Raw genomic sequence first — 19,392 nt, 5'->3', positions numbered from 1 at the left:
CTGTGCCCCAGCCCCTGTCCTGTCCAGCCAGATTCTCCTGTCTGTCTGTCCTGCACTGTGCACCAACCTCACCTGTCTGTCCTGTGCCCCAGCCCCTGTCCTGCCCAGCCTGCCCCTCCTGTCTGTCTGTCCTGCCCTGTGCACCGACCAGCCCGGTCTGCCTGCCCCTACCGCCCCCGAGTCCCGCCCCCGCCCCCCGGGCTGCGGTGTGGGTCGGTCCCGCCGCCGGGCCCCGCTGTCAGTCAGTGGCGGGCGCGGGGGGGCGGGGCCGGCTAATCAGCTGGGCCAGTCGCCGCCGCCGCCGCTGCAGAGTCTCGGCCGCACCAGGCGCCGCGCCCAGGGCTCGCCGGGACCATGGCCACGGACGAGCTGGCCAGCAAGCTGGGCCGCCGGCTGCAGCTCGAGGAGGAGGGCGGCGGGCCCGAGGGGCAGAACGGGGAGGCGGCGGAGCCCGAGCCCGACGGCCCGGAGCCCCTGGGCGGCGGCGCGGATGGCGAGCTGAGCGCCAAGCTGCAGCGGCGCACGGAGCTCAACCAGGGCGGCGGGGAGCTCTCGCCGGGCGGCGGCCGCAAGGTCTTTAACCCCTACACCGAGTTCCGCGAGTTCTCCCGCCGGCAGATCCGCGACATGGAGCGTCTCTTCCGGCAGTGAGTGCCCGGGCCGGGGGCGGCCGGGGCGGGCAGGGGGCGGCCGGGGCAGGGGGGGGCGCGGGGCGGGCAAGGGGGCACCGTGGGGCACAGGGAGGCAGGGGGCGCCCGGGGCGCATGTGGGTCGGGGGCCATGTAAGGTGGTGCAGTGAATGCCAGGGGAGAGGAGGACCGAGGAATTGAGCAGCTCCCCCGGCAGCCGGGTCTGGGGACCGGGAATGTGACCCCTCTAAAGCCCGGGGGTGGGGGGGACCTTCGGTGCTGGGGGAGAAGGGGATCCCCCCAACCATACACGACAGGGCATGGATGGAGCCACTTGCAAACACCGAGTACTGGGTGGAGATCCTCCTCCCCAGCCCTTCTTTCTCTGAGGAGAGAGACTTGTTTTCCTGGTGGATCAACCTCTGGTTGGGGGGAATCCAGCCCCCTTCCTTCCTCTCCTGGGGAGCAAATCCACCCGCTTACCCATCCTCATCGCCTGCCCCAGGTGAAGAACAAACTCTGTCTTGGGGGAGAGTTTCCCCGGGACACTAATCTGCCCCGTGGGGCATCACTGACCTATGCACAAGTGGGGTGGGGGGTGGTTCTGCTTGCTTCTGGCAGGCTTTGAGATCACAGCCATGTGACACTGGGGGGAGTAGGAATGGTTACATTAGGAGCATGAGGATTTCCCCCTTTCCTCCCCCAAAAGACTGCTAGACCTAGCTGCATTAGAGAGGGTGGGCTTTTGATTTAAAGCAGGGTGTGCAAGGTGCCTGTGGATAGAAGAGGGAAAAGATATCTGCACAAACTCCCCTCTCCTCTTAAGTGAGTCTGGCAAAGGTGTGAAGCCTCCAGATATCTGCAGAAGAAGTTGACCCTGCACAAGAAGGGCTAGTGGTGTGAGGGTGATTAGCATTTCTGCTGCATGCTGCGATAATACCCAGTGCTGCTTTTGTAATAGTTAAAGCTTAGGAGATCTTGTTCCTTTTTTTGTGGTGTGCGTGTGTGTAAGTTCTGCTTCCAGAATTGGAGATGACTTGCTCTCGTTTTGGATTTAACAAGAAAATCCTTCTATCTCTTCCCAACAAACCAGGCCGTGCCTGTGGCGTTATGCTTTGCAGACATTGCTCATTTTAGTAGAGTTAGAGTATAAGAGGCAACTTTTAGAAAAACCTGACATGGCAATAAATTTCACACATCAGAGCAACACTTCCTGCTCTATTAATTTCTGCTGTATTCCTCTTTTCGGTTGGTCTCCATTCAGTCCCTCCTGAGGCTCGCGCTCTGACAATTACTGTACTAGCATGCTTCAAATAAGTTATCACTAGTCACTAACGGCGACTATCAGAGAATAAACCTTAGAGTTGTAGAAATTTCTCATGGAAACTGAAAAGAAAAATAACTTTTGATCTTCTGGAAACATAAGAATTCTGCAGACTATGGGTTAAGTTACAAGCTGCAACATTAATAAGTAAAATAGACTGGATCTCCTCTGTAAAAACCGGTTTATATATAACTTGATGTTCAAACATTACCTTCTCAGGTTACAGAGGAGTAGCCGTGTTAGTCTGTATCAGCAAAAAGAACCAGGAGTTCTTGTGGCACCTTAGAAACTAACAAATTTATTTGAGCATAAGCTTTCATGGGCTAAAACCCACTTCATCGGATGCCCACGAAAGCTTATGCTCAAATAAATTTGTTAGTTTCTAAGGTGCCACAAGTCCTCCTCATTCTTATTACCTTCTCAGTGTAACAAGTTAAAATTCCAGGAATACAGATCACATTAATGGGCCGTGTAGTCTGGTATCCTGCCTCTGGCATTGGCCAGCACCAAATGCTTCAAAGCAAAGGGGAAAAATCCCATAATGCGCCTGGTCAATTGTGTAATGCTTCCAGGTCCCAATCTTGCACCACTGCTGGGAGTTTTACTATTGGCTTCGATAGGTAGGAACAGGGTGGAAAGGATGCTGCTCTGTGTATGTTACTGCCATCAATATAAGGGCCTGTCATTGCTCTTTAAATCCTGACCTTTCCTGCTCAACTATTTTAAATTAGCATCCCGCTGAGACATAACATATGTTGTTAGCCATTTATTTAAACAGTGTTTAGCTAAGCCAGTCTAGGAACAAATATTTAGAGAGTTTGTGTGTGTTAACTAGAAAGGCTGCACTAAAAAACCATAAGGCTGTTCAGGCCATTGGTCCATAAGCTCTTAATTGGGCTCCACACAGGAGTAAGTAGGTGAATTTTAATGGCCTGTGACATACAGAAGGTCAGAGGAGATGATCTCATGGTCCCTTCTGGCTTTAAACTCTGACACTGATTTAAAATAAATGCAGTGATGGAACGAAGGGAGATGTTATTGGGGGAAAAAAACACATTTCCTCATCTGTTACAAAATCTGAAATTATACTGGAAACGCTTTGTTTGACTAAGTACCTTTTCCTTATGATGGGTTTTTTTTAATGTTTTTCTGTTTGGACATTAAAAATGGACCAGTTATACTTTTGTTTACAGTAAGTTCCTAGTCAATTTCACTTCCAGATACTTTGCCCTGTGATAGTTCTGCTGCAGGGTTTTGGAATGTTTGTTTGGGGTTGGTTAATCTTTCTCTGCTGAAACTTACATTTTTCCTGGCTACAGAGATCTTAATTTTGGACCAGTTCTGACCTGTGTTTGTTCTTTTAAAATTGGAGTACAACGCACTGCTCAGGGATAGGCATTGTATGTTGCAGTCTAAAACGAGGAAATGCTGCATTGTTGGCCAAAAGCTGTGTCTGGCCATATTCTGGCCCAGCTGTAACGCCTACTTCTGATTACAGAACTACGGAGTGAGCAGTTTCTACATACTCGACTCATTTGTTCTAATGTGACTTAGTTGAACACACTTCCGAGCATTTTGCTGCGGCATGAGGAATGAGAGTCTGTGTGGGAGCTGTAAGGCTAGATTGCAGAGTAAAGCAAAGCAAATTGCATTCTTATGTATCAAGCCAGTGCAGCTGGCATAACTTGGAGAACTAGCAAAATCTAGAGAATTCCAAATCCCAAAACCACTGGCAAATCCAGGGAGCCAGAACACAAGTTCAAGTTACTTTCTGGATTTGCCTGTATTGTCTATATATTGATGAAAACTAGAGCAGTGGCAATCCCTGTCAAAGTCTTGTGTTAGTTTCTCTGAATCTGACTTGTTTGCTGAAGATTTTCTCACGGACATAGATGAATTTGCTGCTCCTCTTTTGCCACAGATGCCTTTTTCAGTGACAAGACTGCCCCCGTTCTGATTGTGTTAGATATTTGGTAGATAAACTATGAGGGTCTGTGGGAAGTTTTTCTCCATTGAGGCCTGAGATGTATACTCACCCCAGGATCCTAGTGGAATCAAAGAGTCACAGAGTTCAAGATCAGAAGGGACAATCGGCTCATCTAGTCTTCCCTCCAGTATATTACAGGCCACCGACACCACCCAGCACCCTCCCACTAAACCCAACAACCAAAACTAAACCAAAGCACCAGAGCCCACGGGAGACTAAACTGTTATATGTCACAGTTAGAGAACAGGAGGAAGCGAGGTGCACTAGTGCCCAAGGCCACCGCAGTGTTAGGGAAGTGATTAATCATAGCACGAGGCATTCAGTTTCTAAATGTGTGTTTGTATTAAGGTTTCCAGAGCTCACTTTTCATTATCATTGGGACAGTTCATGTGAGTAAGGGTTACCGGTCTGGGTCCTGAGATCTCCTAGCATTGCCTATGCATTTTGTAATTAGCTGCTTTGTAATCTACTATGTGTGATCTCCCTTGTTCTTCGTTTTTAAAACCTTCTGAACAGACTGTTTCTCATTCTCTCTCTCTCCCTCCTCCTGCTTCCCTTTCAGGGTATTAACCCGAGATGTGATTCAGAGCTGGTCAAGGGAAAGTGTCTCGTTGACTTCCTTGGTCTTTGGATCAAGCCCTCAGACAGTGGCTTAGATGTTGCATTGAATTCAGCAAATTGCTACTTGCTCAGAACCAAATGAGATTTTAATCTCTTGTAGTGTAGCTGTGCCGGCCTGTGGCAGAGCTTGCAAAGCTCAGTTGTGTGTGTGTGTGGTTGTGTGTGTGTGTAACAGAACCTAGATCAGTGTTTCTCAAAACTGGGGCCACCACTTGTTCAGGGAAAGCCCTGATGGGCCGGGCCGGTTTGTTTACCTGCCCCGTCCGCAGGTCCGGCCGATCGTAGCTCCCACTGGCCGAGGTTCGCTGCTCCAGGCCAATGGGAGCTGCTGGAAGCGGCGCGGGCTGAGGAACGTACTGGCCACTGCTTCCAGCAGCCCCCATTGGCCTGGAGCAGCGAACCGCAGCCAGTGGGAGCCGCGATTGGCCAGACTTCCAGACGGGGCAGGTAAACAAACCGGCCCGGCTTGCCAGGGGCTTTCCCTACACAAGCGGCGGCCCCAGTTTGAGAAACACTGACCTAGAGGACCCTGACTTTAACCGCCCTCCCCACTTCCTAAGTCAGTTTAAGGCATTTTTGTAGATGTCCAGAAGGGAAAGTAACAATTAAAACACCTTGTAAAATGAAAAGGTTGCAGAAGTAATGCTCTGCCCATGAATATCCCTCTGTTAAGTTCTGCTTCTCCCCTAACCTTTTAAAGAACAAAAGGGTTAGCCTTAAATTATTTTATATTCTTATTTCTCCTTCCTAGTCACCAGAACCACATAGGTAAAGATTAAAGTCAGTCCACCTCCAAAGCTGTGTTCGCTTGTTCCTGCTTTAGAGGTTTTACTTCTCTTCCTTCAGTGCTGTTTTTTTCTAGTTCTGCTTTTCTCCTCCGTTACGTGCTTGCAGGCTGTTCCTCTTCTACCCCCATTGGGGTGTATTTTTGGTTCTGCATTTATTAGCTGCTGCTTAAAAGGCCACCTTGCTCTCAACATACTTGCATTTAGTTCAGTAAGTTGCAAATACCTTTAAACTTAATGTGAAACGAGCTCACTGCTTTCTGCAGTCTCTTGGGTGTGTGTGTTTCTCTCTGCTACAGCAATTAAGTATTTTTATAAGGAGACCATAGAACGAGAGGCTTAGAAAGACACAGGAAATACAGTCATCTGCTTCTATAGTATAGGTCAGTTACATACTTAGTCATCTCTCTTCCCTGAACTAGCTGTGGCAGAGATCTAATCAGAACTTGTTTGCCTACAGTATAATATATAATGTCAGACCAAATACTGCTAGATGTGGCTGAATTCTGCGCTGTGCTCTCTTCCTGAAAGGAGTTGGCAGATTGGGGGATACTTCTTCCTCAGAGAGAGAAACTGTCCATCCCTTCCTATCCAGCACCTCTGATTGCAGCCCCGTTACTTCCAAGAGTCTAGAATCTTGGAATCGGCCAGATTCCATCTACACCGGCTTTACGTCCCGACTTCTAAAAATCCTGCGTGGTTGGTGCCAGCAGAGAGAACGCAGTGCGACTGGGGTTAAACCAAGGCAAAGACAATGCTGTCTCTAACTAGGAGCCTGATTTTTACATAGTTCGGCCTTGTCCTCTTTGTCTGGCCAAATCCTTATTAGATCTGTTGGCGCCAAACTGGTAAACATAGCTGTTTTAAATTATGAAGGGTTCCTGGGATGGTCCTGTTTAATGAGGCAAAGAACTGGGGAAGACTTAAGTAAGGCAAGCAGGAAGAGCTCGCTAGCAAAGAATTTGAAGGGGCCGTTGACTGACCCTTCTGACACACAAATGCTCTAATGATGCTTCTTTTGAGGTTGCTAATAATGGGGTCATTTACCACTTAGCCAGCGATTAGGAGCACAATTAAAGCCTGTCTCCAGGAGAGGTAATCCCCCTTTCCAAGTTAGGAAGCAGTGGGAATTTGCAACACTGCAATAATTCATCCACAGGGTATATTTAATGTTACCCAGACAGAGGCTCTGTTGAAATGCTGCATTGAATTGACCCCACTGATTTGGGGAAGAGGAGGAACTGAGGGCGGCGGGATTTTCAGCCAGAGAGCGGCTACCAGCCCTGGCTCGCAAAGCGTGAGTTGGGCTAGCGAGAGGGGAGATTTGCTCTATAGCCCAGGCTAACACACTGAAGTTAAAATGGATCCCTAGAATAACTTAAGGACATGCCTCTATTTCCCCCTTCCTTAATTCAGGGTGGGATCTTCAAGGCAGGTGCTGAATTGAAGCTGTATTTGTTGCTGTTTGGTGAGAATCCAGTCCAGAGAGAAGCTGTTTTGTTTTGTTTTTCCTCCCAGGCTGGCTTTGTCATCAACTGCATGTTCAACCCAATGTATCCAGGCTTCCATGAGAACTTCCTTTCTTCTACTCTAGTAGGAGGGTCCACAGAGCATGTGGCGTGAGAGGTCAGAGAACTAGGGTGACCAGACTGCAAGTGTGAAAAATCGGGATGGGGTGGGGGGTGATAGGTGCCTACATAAGAAAAAGACCCCAAAATCGGGACTGTCCCTATAAAATCGGGACATCCGGTCACCCTTCCGGAGAGAACCATTGCTGCTACCAAAGCAAATTGCACCCCTGAGTCACAGGCTGGATCAGTTATCGGCTCTGCACTGTGAGAAGCCTCTGCTCCCCGCGCGTGACAGCTTCAGAGCTGCTAGGCACGCCTTACGCGGCCCCAGATCTGGCCCCTCTAGCTGCGATTACAGCGGCTGCTTGTTGCAGAGCCTAAACACAACTTCTCCCCCCCTCCCCCAGAGGGAAGAGAGTCTTGCTTGCGGTAACTAACAAGGTGGGACCAATCTGTGGTGTTTCCTGGTGGAAGAAAGGAAATGATCAGGTGGACATGGGCATGGGTATGTTTTCCGGATCGCCGGTTCTTTGCTGAGGGTGGCGAAGTGCCGGATTCCTGCAGCTGGATAGCGCCGAGAAGTCCCTCTACCATTGCGCTCTGAGGGCAGTGGGGGTGCTGACTGGCCCACATCTAAGAGCCCAATTTTCCTGCTGGGTGCTAAACACTAGGATCAGAATCAGCAGCTGAGGTGGCCCCAGGGCACTGCCCTCCAGCTGATCCTCTCTGGAGCTACTGTGGCAGGGAGGGGAGGGCGAGGCTGACCCCTCCCTGCAAGGCGAGCCTGGCCTGGCCCTTTTAGGCATTCTTGGAGGAGCGAAGCCAAGGGATACACGTCTGTCTGGGAATCTCTTCGCTGTGCCCACCCTCTCCAACGCACAAGTCACTGCAGTAGCTCGAGGATCCCAGCAATGTGGATCACTAATTCTCTAGGGGCTGCGTCAAAGAATTCTGAACAGAGGAATCAAATGGTTCTGTTCAGCGCCCTGCAATGGAGAAACCGGACCCTCTGCTGCCACCTCTGGAGCCAGCACAACTGGTGGGTTCCTTGGGGGTGGGGACCTATCCCCGGGTCTGTGTTTCACGGGTCTGATTTCACAGCCAGAGAGGCTGGAGACACACCAGGGGGATCTTTGGGCCTTCCCGTGCAGGGCAGAGTGTTCCACACACAAGTGGTGAAGTCATGAGTTACGCTAAGTTGTCCGTAATGAATAGAGCAGAGAGACGGCTGTCGGGGCAGCCCCACGCGCTCCTCTCTTCTGCTCAGTGGGGGGAGCGTTGTCCTCTGGCAGCGGAGGGCACAAGTTGGGGCTGGATGCCTGTTCTGCAGGCAAGATACTTGATGGGAGGCAGTCTGGAATGTTGGCCCACCGCCCGTTACTCACCGTGCTAGCTCCCGATAAAGGTGTAAAATGACTGTCTTTGTTTGTGCTGCAAGGTAGCTCTCCACTTCGGCTAGCAGCGTGGGCGTCGGGTATCGCGAGCTGCCCCCCGCTGGCAGCCGGGACTCAAAAGCAGATCTCTGCTCACACAGGATCAGACAAGGCACAGCTGAGACTTTCCATCCCCAAATTCCTAAGCACAATTATGAGAATTGCCTGGAGCATTTTCAGATCTCGCTTTCAGGACCGGAAATTACCCTGATCCAAGGCCTTTGCTCTGTTAATCCCTGGGCCAGTGCCAGAAAGGCTCTGCTCGTCTGAGGGGCCAGGCAGAGATTTAAGGGACGCTTCCTGGCGCGCTGTGTCTAACGGAGAGCGTTGGGTATCCCCGGGAAGCAGCGAGCTCCATCTTTCCAATGCTGTACAAGGCTTGTTTGCAACCCTGGCAAATTGGAAGATTAAACTCTTTCCCCGCCTCCCCCATCTGATCTGTTTTGCGGCTCAGGAGCGGATGTACCGTGAAATAAACCATGCGGTGGCACGGGGCCCCCAACAACAGAGGGGCATCCCAAAATGCAGGACAAATACCTGACAACCTGCCCCCGAGTCCCGGCTGCCTGCATGCCGTAGTCGGTGGTACCATGCTGCTCCCGGAAGTGGCTGGCTGCTGGCAAGTTTCTGCGCGCCCTTGGTGGGGGGGGGAGGGGGAAGAGTCCACTCCAAAGGCTGCCCCCGCCCCAGGCAATGCACAGAGACCCGCTGCTCCCCTTCCCCCCCAAGGGGCATGCAGAGACTTGCCAGCAGCAGGGCTAAGGCATCTCCCTGCCCACACTGCCTCCCTCCCTCCCTCCCTCCATGCTGCTTTGCTCCCGGAAGCAGCCAGCATGTCTCTGCGGCCCCTGAAGGGGTGGGGGTGGGGGTTCCGTGCGCTGCTTCTGCCCCAAGCGCCGACTCCGCAGCTCCCATTGGCCAAGAACTGCGGCCAATGGGAGCTGCGGGGGCGGCGCCTGCGGGAGGCGGTGCATGGAGACCCCCTAGCTCCCCCCACTTAGGAGTCGCTGACAGAGGGTGTGTATGTCGGTTGCTTTGGGAGCTGTGCCGTCTGAGGTAAGCGCTGCCCACCTCCTGCACCCCTCCCACAGCCTGCACCCCACACCTAAACTTCCTCCTAGAGCCCTCACCCCCTCCCACACTCCAACCCTCTGCTCCAGCCCAGAGCCTGCCCCCAGCACCCAAACTTCCTCCCAGAGCCTGCCTCCTGCCCCCCAACCCCCTGCCCCAATCAAGGTACCTCACTTTATTTTCATTTACTTCCCATTACTTATAATACAGGAGGAGGATAAAGAAAAAAAGAATGAAAAATGGTGGGGGAGATAAGAGACAATGTTATTTTTCTTGACTGGGTCCCCGGGGGTGGGCCCCGAAAATGAAGCTGCACACAGGGCCCCACTAACTCTAAATCCGCCTGTTCCGGCTTCATTTTTGTAGACCAGACATTGACCTGCTGGTTCTACAAACCCCACCCTTTGTACTATCTTGAAGCAAGTGGGGCTGCTAGGTTCAGTACTTCCGAAATCGGGGCTACCCGCTCCAGATCATTGAATTACCAACTCTAATGGTGAGCCAGGAATTCCCGAGTTCTGAGCTCAGCTTTCTGACCACGGGCTTCTCCCCATCCATAAACCTGTAAGAATATCTTCCTGTCCCAGAAGGGTGTTGGGAGGATGTCTGCAAAGGGCTTTGAAGATGGAAAAATGCTAAGTAAGTGAGAGAACCACTGAGGGGGAACTATCAAGCAGTGCTGGGAGACCTGTGCGAGGTGCCGCGATCGTCCAGATCAAACCTATAAATCGTCCTGAACAATTCAGTTCAAGGAGATGGAGAAATTCCTGCCTGATGTTGCTGGGATCTACTCTGTCAGTCACCAGGTGTTTAGTGAAATGTGCCTGGGATGTGTTAATGACTTACGAGGAGAGGCTGAGGGAACTGGGCTAGTTTAGTCTGCAGAAGAGAAGAGTGAGCGGGGATATGTTAACAGCCTTCAACTACGTGAAGGGGGGGTTCCAAAGAGGATGGAGCTCGGCTGTTCTCAGTGGTGGCAGATGACAGAGCAAGGAGTAATGGTCTCAAGTTGCAGTGGGGGAGGTCTAGGTTGGATATTAGGAAACCCTATTTCACTAGGAAGGTGGTGAAGCACTGGAATGGGTTCCCTAGGGAGGTAGTGGAATCTCCATCCTTAGAGGTTTTTAAGGCCCGGCTTGACAAAGCCCTGGCTGGGATGATTTAGTTGGGGTTGATCCTGCTTTGAGCACGGGGTGGGACTAGATGACCTGCTGAGGTTGAAGGGGGATTATCAAGGCACAGGTCTCAAACCAATCTTCCATGCTTGGTAGCGGTGGCAAGATTTACCTGGAAAAGCTCCTCTCGTACTGCAACAAATTCTTTAGCTGAAGTGGTGCACGCTTCACTGGGGAGAAAAGCATCTGGAGTATTCATTTCAGAAATAACACAGAAGTGTCATTCGAAAAGCATCCACTCTCCCCCCCCCCCCCCCCCCCCCCCCCCCCCCCCCGCAGGGAGCCTTTTAGTGGGGCTGGTAATGCTTAGTGCAAGTGCATTCTAAGCCCCGAGAGCGGTGAGCAAATGGAGCGCTTGGATGTATCCTGGAGGGCTCGAATACCATTGCAAACCAATCTCATTTAAGTCAAAAGTAAAACTAGATGCTATAAAAAGACACTCTCGGGTGCCTTTAGTGGTCTCACGCATGCCTCCGGTGGTTTTGAAACACACCCAAAGCCATCTTGAGTAAGCCACCAAAGCGCGGCCTGTCTCATCTTAATGCTTGCTATAAACGTTCAGCACAACCGTGTTCTGTGATGGGATTTATGGGGCATGTTCACCATGAACCTTGACTATTATTATAGTGGAGTATCAGCATCCTTATGGGGAACCCTGGGCGTCCTTATGGGGAAACCCTGGGCCAGGACACAGTGGATCATAAGCAACACTGGTACCAGTAATTGCAGCCACGGAGCTCTTGCAGCGTGAATTGGGGGGCTGCATCTGAGGATGATAAAACTTCATGTCTCTTTATGCACTCCTTAGTTACAGAGAATGCCTAGCCAGAGATGAAACTAAGAGAGGAGACTGAGCGTGTTTTGAGGTCCATTGGTACATGCCTGGTGATGAGATTCGATACTAGGTCCTTCCAGCCACATCCTGGCTATCTACGTTTTGGCTACTATTTTTAAATACATGCTGATTCATTGACCTGGGAGACTTTAGAGGAACCAGATCTTCATCTAAAACCTCACAATATCATAAGCCTCTAGGGAGGTGTGTGGTTTCCACTGTTCATTTCTTTAACAGGAAGGTTTTATACACCTCACCAGGAAGATCTGCATGCTGAGGGGGTGAAGAGGCTTTCCTAGAATGTGCAGATTCTTAATTGCTTTTCCTCCCGTCCCGGTAGCTAATTTCATACCTGAATGTGCCATCTCTTCTTCAGAGTGGGAAACAAAAGTCCTGCTCCTGAGAGTACTCAACTTGGAGAGCAGCCGCCAAGCTCCATAAAGATGTGTCTGTAACAGGCTGAAGCCACCAGCTGGAGATCTGTAAGACGTCTCTTACAGCTGGGCTCTGCATGTCTGATATTCCCAGTTCAGCTGCCAGGCCTGGAGGCTGGTGCCAATTCTCTCTCCCTCGCTTCCCCCAAGCCGTTTAAGAGCCATTGCTTGTTACAGAGTGTTCTGAGACTGCCAATGTGCTGCCATTCCATCTATTTAGCTAAATCTGTTCAGTTTAACAAAGAGAAGGTTAAAAAGGTGACTTGATAAATCTCTGCGTGGGGAACAAATATTTAATAATGGGCTCTTAAATCAAGCAGAGAAAGGGTTAACGCATAATCCCATGGCTGGACGTTGACGCTAGACAAATTCAGACCGGAAATAAGGCATACATTTTTGACAGTGAGGATAATTAACCAAGGCTCATGGTGGATTCTCCATCACTGACCATTTTAAAATCACGATGGGGTGTTTTTCTATAAGCTCTGCTCTAGGAATGATCATGGGGCCGTTCCCTGCCCTGTGCTATATGGGAGGTCAGACTGGATGATCAGTGGTCCCTTCTGGCCTTGGAATCTCTGCTGAAGGAGGTGATGGCACATTACCCGAACTTCTGCTCACTTTCTAGGGCTGCCCCGAGTCTTGTCTTAGAGTGACTGCTGTAGTAAGTTCTGGTTTTGTTTATGCCCCCTGTACAATTTTTGGAACAATAAGTAGAAGGAATATTTTAATGGTGCAAAAACCCCCACAGCCAACCCTGTAATTTCCTCCTTTGTTTGCTTTGTCCTTGTCTGTTTGCAAGCCATTGCACTCTGTACAATCAGTGGCGCGGTGTTGAAATGCATCCTGTTTTTGCTTCCTGCCTTGCCCCATTCGGGTTGGCATGTCCCCGTGCTCTTTCCGCACCCACCCAGAGTCTGGTCTTTGTCCTTAGCATGGCGTTCTTTGTGGACATTGTGATAAGCTCCCGCTATTGCCTGGATCGGAGGCTGGAAAGCAAACAGACTCACCCACTAAGTAGAATGGAAGGGCTGAGCTGTACCTTAACTCTTATTTGTACTCGGTGACAATAGGCTGCATAGTGCATGGGGGTAGGCCATTAAGAGACAAAGGCAGATCTATGATTTTAAGCACTTATTTTATTCTGGGCTGCAAACTTCCTGCTGTGGTATTCGCCTGGTCGGCTTTTGTACAGTGGGGAAATTGTACCATTGGGCAGTAGATCCGCTTCCTAAGCAGGATCTAATGTCAATAACTGTAGCTGCTTTTACCGTGTGTGTGCTGTGTTCCTGGAGAGGGAACTGAAAGTTAGAGCTTCAGGGTCCTGAGCAGGAAGGGGATTGCATTCACTGGGTGAGTCGTTCAATCCCAGGCCAGGGGCTCTAGGCAAAGGTCTTCGATTCACTCTCTGCCAGCTGGAATGAAGCTCTGCGGAGTCCCGTTTCTTTTTTGATTGAGAACTAGCCGTTCAGGAGGGGCTGTAGTGAAGCATCAGAGGGTCAGTACTATCTCTGTGCATCACTTCTCCTGGTCTCCTATACGGAGGTAGATTTCACTCTTCATATGTTATATATGCCCCTCCTGCTTGGCCCTGTGGGGAGAGGAAGGTAAATGTCACCCATAATGTGTGATCATGTCTCCCTCTAGTGTCTGCTGCCCACAGAGGATGACAGCTAAGACTTTAGCTAAGCTAACATTTAGCTTTACTGGGAGAGGCCTGATCATTTGATACTGAAGTCCCTGAGTTCCACTGACTCCATGGTATTTGATGAATCCACGGTGTAGAGAGATGGTACAGATGGGCTTGCAAAGGCAGCACTGACGGGGAGTATAGGACAGGGCCGTCTAGAAGAATGCTGATAAGACAGAGGCAAATTCACAGGATCTGAAATAGCTACTTCTGAAGGGAAGCTGGTCTCTGTAGTTATTGTTTCTGTCTCTTAGGTATGACGCGGGGAAAGATGGCTTCATTGACCTGATGGAATTGAAGCTAATGATGGAAAAACTAGGAGCATCACAAACGCACCTTGGGCTGAAAAATATGATCAAAGAAGTAGACGAAGATTTTGACGGCAAACTTAGCTTCCGGGAGGTAAGGTCTTCTCTAGTGAGCAGTATCAGGGCGAGTGCTCCAGGACAGTATGCCCATCCTGGTTTGTGTGCCCGATCCATGGAAGCACCAGCTCCTCTCCGGGGATACTGAGATTTTTAGATCTTTCTCTTCTCTGCCGTGGCAGGACAACTGCTCCTTCACTTGCTCCACGGTGATCTTTGTACCCTCGGTTACAGTGTATAGCTAATCACGCTGCATGTGCCTCCGAGCCCTCCACCACTGAATATCTGTGCTATGCACATTCAGCAAGACTGGCTTTTGCCCTAGAAAGTAGCTGGCTAAAAGCACTTCTGATGTGTCTAGGGTCCTGTAAAAGGATGTAGATATCATGGTGATGGGTGTGTTAGAAATGCTTGAGAGGGCTAGATCTGGGTCAGCTTGGAGTCAGGGTGGGGTGAGTCTGTTTCCAGATCCACCAGCCTGTTTCTCCTGCCACAGCCCTAAGGGAATGGCCTCCCAGTCGAAGGCAGGAGAATTCAACACGTGCCCTGTATAAATGTCTATAGCAGCTGTGTCCTGGGGAGACGCTTGTGCTTAAATGCCAGAGAAACTGCATTCAGGCAGTGTTACAGCTGGCAACTTCAACCTGGAGGCCACAACGCTGGGCTGTAATTGATATAATTTTAACCGTTTAACCGGTTAATTTTTTAACCGATATTTACATCCCTAATTCTGCTATTGCCTTGATACTTCTGTGCCCTTCCTTTCCGCCCTCCACTTATGCCTTTGCCTATGTTGCCCATCTCACCTACAAAATCCTCCTTTCCCCCTTTGCATCACACATCCTCGCTGTCCTCATTTCAGACCCCCTCTCGACACTCTGGCCTAGCATCTGGCTGGCATCGATCTCTGCTCTGGGGTTTGTCTAGGATAATATAAGAAACCGTTAAACCTGCTCTCCCCAGAATGTCTTCCCCTCTGGACGCCCCACCCAGGGGAGGATCGCTATGTCTGTTAGATTGTAAGCTCCTGGCCGGCATTAATCTATTCCTCCGCCTATGAAGCACTGTGCACTCTTGCTGGGCTATCTGAATAAGGGGTAAGTCTAATGGGCCAGTCGTGTTTAGGTTGCTGCATTCCTGCAGATCTCTCGGTCTCTCCAGCCTTGAGTCTCAGCCCCAGGGTAGGACACTCATGCGGACACGCAGCCCCTTGCATTTAAAAGCCTTCCTTCCTTGCGGGAGATTTCCAGGGAGTTACGCTGACTGCACAGAGACCCTGGCGCTCCCTCGGGATAGCATCGCTCTAAACATGCTTCCTGTGGGAGACGGGCTGCTTGCTGCCGTAAACAGCATCCGTGCCAAAGCACTCCGCTCTTGGGGCGTCTTAATGAAGCCTCTGCAGATCAGCTGAGATCCCCTTCCAAAAAGAGAAGTGAGGCGTGAGTGCATTACTTTGCCTGGCTGCTAATGGCATTACATCTTCCTGGTTTACGCACTCTCCAGGCACTTGCCAGGGCCTTCATTCTCTGTGAGGGACGTGGCTGCATGCAAGCCTGAGCGTCTGGCATTCATGCTGGCTTGCTCTATGCAGTTATCTTGGCACTTGCCCTTAAAATACTAATGAGCAGATGTGCAGCAGACATGTGATACAGCTCAGAATCATTCACAAGATGAATATTCATGGTGTTTGGTCCTACAGTCGCTAAATAAGATGGTAATGCTGCCCAATGACCTAATTTTCAGTGTCTAACTTGTCAGCTTCCCGTCTTTCCTGGTTACACGGCAATCTCCTACCATGCGCTCTTGTGCTTGATACAACTGACCCTGAATGTTTTGTATCTGGCCAGGCCCAGTGGCCAAGACACTGGGCCAAGACTGAGGAGACCTGGCGTCTCCCAGCTCTGCCACTGCTGGCTTGTGACACCTTGGGAAAGTCACTTCAGCTTTTCCTTCTCCTCTTCGGCGGTGGAGATGGTGTACGTTCTTCAGGGCAGAGACTGTCCTATGTGTCTGCACAGCGCCTAGCGCAGTGGGGCCCTGACCTTGCTCAGTAATAAATAACACAGGGCAGCAAGTCTTACTTCTCAAGATTATTCTCTTAGGCCCTCCAGCCTAGTTCCACTTACCACAATGTTGTGCCTCTTCCCTCTGACAGTTTCTCCTGATTTTCCGCAAAGCCGCGGCGGGCGAATTGCAGGAAGACAGCGGGCTTCACGCCTTAGCACGGCTCTCGGAGATCGACGTCTCCACGGAGGGCGTGAAAGGGGCCAAAAGCTTCTTCGAGGCCAAAGTAAGGGGGAAAAAAATACAACTTGAAGTCATTTTAGCGCAGCTAGGAGGGGGATGGGGGAATACCTGATGGCGGGGAGGGGAGGGAGAACATGAGGGCGTGTTCCATTATCACAAGGTAAAGCGTGGGTAGGTAACATGTGTGCCAGGACTGGTAGATGGTTCTGACCATAGTGCCCAGTGTTCAGATGTCTTATATAACCAGTGTGTGTCACACTACGGTTTACAGAAAGCCACTCTGGAGCCAGATGACCCCTCCACCCCCCCACACACACCCCTGTTGCCGTGCGTTTCCTATGTGAGCCAACGGCAGCTGTGTGCCCCCAAGGGTAGCGCTTGGCTTGCAGCCTGTGGCATCTGCTCTTCCTTGCAAGGCTGCTGAATCACAGCTGGGACAGCAGAGGTGCCGCGGCCCAGCACGTGCTGTTGGTTCGCACGTGACGAGGTTGGATTGTGACCTGTAGCTGTGTAGTGCCCAAGGGGCCGGCTAGAAGCCTCGCTGTTAGGGCCTGATCCCCAACCCACTGAAATCAGTGGAAAGTTTCCCTTCGACTCCGCTGGGCTTTGGCTCACGCTCTTTGTGAGAGATCCTGCTGCCAAAGGCCTTGCGGGGTGGGCTCTTCTGACTCCCTTGCCAAATGCGATTGAACTTCCAGGTCCAAGCTATTAACGAGGCCAGCCGCTTCGAAGAGGAGATCAAAGCTGAGCAGGAGGAGAAGAAAAAGCAGGCGGAGGAGATGAAACAGAGGAAAGCCGCTTTTAAGGAACTACAGTCCGCCTTCAAGCAATGATCAGAGGGTGGGCGGGGGGCGGGCGGCAGCCCTGGAAAGGACTTCCACGGTACAGAGTGCCAAGGAGGTGCTGAGCAAACCGCTGGCTGGGAAACGTCCGGAATGATTTGTGTAAGTGATGGTTGAATGGACCAATTTCTAAAGAACATTTTTGCCTGTGAATCCAGATTTGTTGGGCCACCTTCAGGGACGGTTTTGTTTATCATCCTGTTTGCTTGCCCTGTAAGTAGGGCAAGTGAAGACTTGGTGAGCCGTTTCCCGTTGGTCTGTTAGCTGTTCTGTGATGATGTGCGTCTGCAGGTGTAACTCTGCTTTAAAAAAAACAAAAAAACCGAAAAAAACCTTTCCATGTGCTCTGAACTCCTGTGTGTTCTCTAGCTGTGAACCATTTTGTAAACCAAACCGTATGATAAGCACTGTGGCTGTGCCCCCGGCACTGAATGTACTGGACTCTGGATTAGCATTTCCTGCTCGTGCAGAAGTGTCTCAGGTGGCTGTGAGTGCGCGTAGTCTTCTGGAAACATTCTCCACTTAATGCTTTAAATCAGTCCCTTTAAAGGCCCGTAGCTGAAACTGTTCCAAGAATCATCTGTGGGAAAGCCCACGTTAAGGCAGCATGGGTCAGTCAACTGAACGTGGGGTGAGGAGCTGGGGACGCTGAGTTCTAATCCTGGCACTGATTCACTGTGTGGCCTTGGATGTGTTGTTTAAAACATTTTGTGCCCATACAATGAGGACAAGGCCACCTCCCTTCACCGGGGGTGGGGATGAGAAGGTGGATTTTGAGCAGGGCCGGCCTGCCTCTCTGTGAGATGCTAAGCACCAGAGACTGGTCCTAAATGGTTACACCATTTTTTACAATCTGGACAGTTCCCTGAGCTGCCTTTGATGGCAGTGGGAGTTAAGGACTCACAGCACCTCCGGGAGTCGCTTGGCATATTGCTGACTTGAGACCCAAGCTCTGCCTCTCTCTGCATTCCCGCTTGATAAACGCTTAATACCGAGGTGTTGAGGGAAAAACCACAGCCTAGTTCTGGAAGATGCAGCTAGCACTGACATAATCCTGTGTGTGTCATCTCAGTTGGTTTGTAGACACGGTTCCCTGTGCAGAAAGAGCCATGGTGGGAGAACGAACGCAGGGGATGTCTCAGTATCGGGCCTAAACATGTTGGTCACCTGCAAAAAATGAGGGGAAAGCCACAGGCCTGCTGGGGAAACTTGCTGAATACAGCTACGGCTCTTTAACAACCAGTAAACATTCAGGCTGGAAAATCACCTCTCTGAAAAGTGCTTTTATATGTCTTTTGCATGCACTGTGATTTTTTAAAAGAAAGGGACAAACTCTAATCACCGTTGTTCGGTCCTTTCAGGTTTTGTAACGAAACCATACACCTAACTAATGTCTCTAACTGCATTTATGACGAGGTCAACTGGAATACACAGAAACCTCCATTGCACTAAGTGGTGTTTGTAATGAAAACCCATAGAATTGTTTTATGCCTGCCTGTAAGCATGGAAAGCCCTAACTAACCCTTAACGTCGTCATTCAGCTGAGGAAGTGAAGTGTGAGAACAGAAGACTTGACATTTAAGTGTTGATGTTTACTGCAAAAAATGTTTAAAAAAATCCATGCCACTGGTATGCAAAATTCAGATTGTCATATTCATCATGAAAAATGAATTGCTTGATTGCTTTTAGACTAACCCGGTATTTTGGTAAAAGATTTTAAGAAGAAACCCATTGGTGGATTGAGCGGCTTTATTATTTTTCATATGGTTATCTGCTAAAAGATTATATTAGTTTCTTCCATTCTCGTACTGCTTTTCTTTAGCCAATGTTTATACAGATGAATTTAAAAGTTGTTGCTTTTTTTTTTTTTCCAAAAGCTACTTCCATTCAGTGGTACGATTATTTTTTTTAACTAAACGAAAATAAAAACTATATTTCTTATGCATGTGTGTGGCTGATGCCTGGTCAATTTCAAATGCAAAGGGATTTATTATTATTATTCTCTGCCTGGGCATGAGTTAGGCATCGAATCGCTCAGCGATGTCAGGACTTTGGTGGCTGCAGCAGCAGAAACGTAGGCGTCTAGGGGACTTCACCGGTGGAAACTTGGGCATCTCCAGAGCAGTGGTTTTGTGAATGGCAGTGATGCCTACGTGTTGGATTTAGGTGCTTGACTGCCACCTTAAGCACCTAAGTCCCACTTGGGAATCTAGCCTTAGGTTGCCCCTCTGCTGAGGTCAAGAGAAGTTTAGTTCCATTCAGTCTAATAATGGTTCCGGTGTCACTACCAATATAGGGATCGTCACTGTTAATAGTTGGCTCATAGGATTATACAGCTTTGTTGCAAGTGAACGTGTGTAGCTCCCGACCTGTGCACTCTCCC

General features: G+C 50.1%; 1 protein-coding gene and 1 long non-coding RNA gene across 2 annotated transcripts; one reads left to right on the top strand and one right to left on the bottom strand.

The window, feature by feature from the left end:
- The first annotated feature begins 283 nt into the window (after nt 1-283).
- On the top strand, nt 284-18,954 carry EFHD2 (EF-hand domain family member D2). Its single transcript, XM_054009468.1, has 4 exons — nt 284-647; nt 13,810-13,957; nt 16,076-16,210; nt 16,866-18,954. Exons 1-4 carry the CDS (start codon nt 355-357, stop codon nt 16,998-17,000), a joined length of 711 nt encoding a protein of 236 aa, XP_053865443.1. The 5' UTR covers nt 284-354; the 3' UTR covers nt 17,001-18,954.
- On the bottom strand, nt 12,985-16,136 carry LOC128826253 (uncharacterized). Its single transcript, XR_008442823.1, has 2 exons — nt 16,047-16,136; nt 12,985-13,456 (listed from the first exon to the last, which is right to left on the bottom strand). It is a non-coding gene; the product is annotated as an uncharacterized LOC128826253 (long non-coding RNA).
- Nucleotides 18,955-19,392: the final 438 nt, after the last annotated feature.

Source organism: Malaclemys terrapin, chromosome 19 (genome assembly GCF_027887155.1).
Source record: "Malaclemys terrapin pileata isolate rMalTer1 chromosome 19, rMalTer1.hap1, whole genome shotgun sequence".
NCBI classification, from domain to species: Eukaryota; Metazoa; Chordata; order Testudines; family Emydidae; genus Malaclemys; species Malaclemys terrapin.
Note: the sequence above shows the minus strand (reverse complement) of the source record. Positions and strands in the feature narration are given on the sequence as shown.

Excerpts from the sequence above, each read along its gene's own strand:
- EFHD2 (XM_054009468.1), top strand. The coding sequence starts at position 355 with ATGGCCACGGACGAGCTGGCCAGCAAGCTGGGCCGCCGGCTGCAGCTC. Across the intron at positions 648-13,809 it reads ATGGAGCGTCTCTTCCGGCA|GTATGACGCGGGGAAAGATG; the intron begins GTGAGTGCCCGG and ends TCTGTCTCTTAG. Across the intron at positions 16,211-16,865 it reads AAAGCTTCTTCGAGGCCAAA|GTCCAAGCTATTAACGAGGC; the intron begins GTAAGGGGGAAA and ends TTGAACTTCCAG.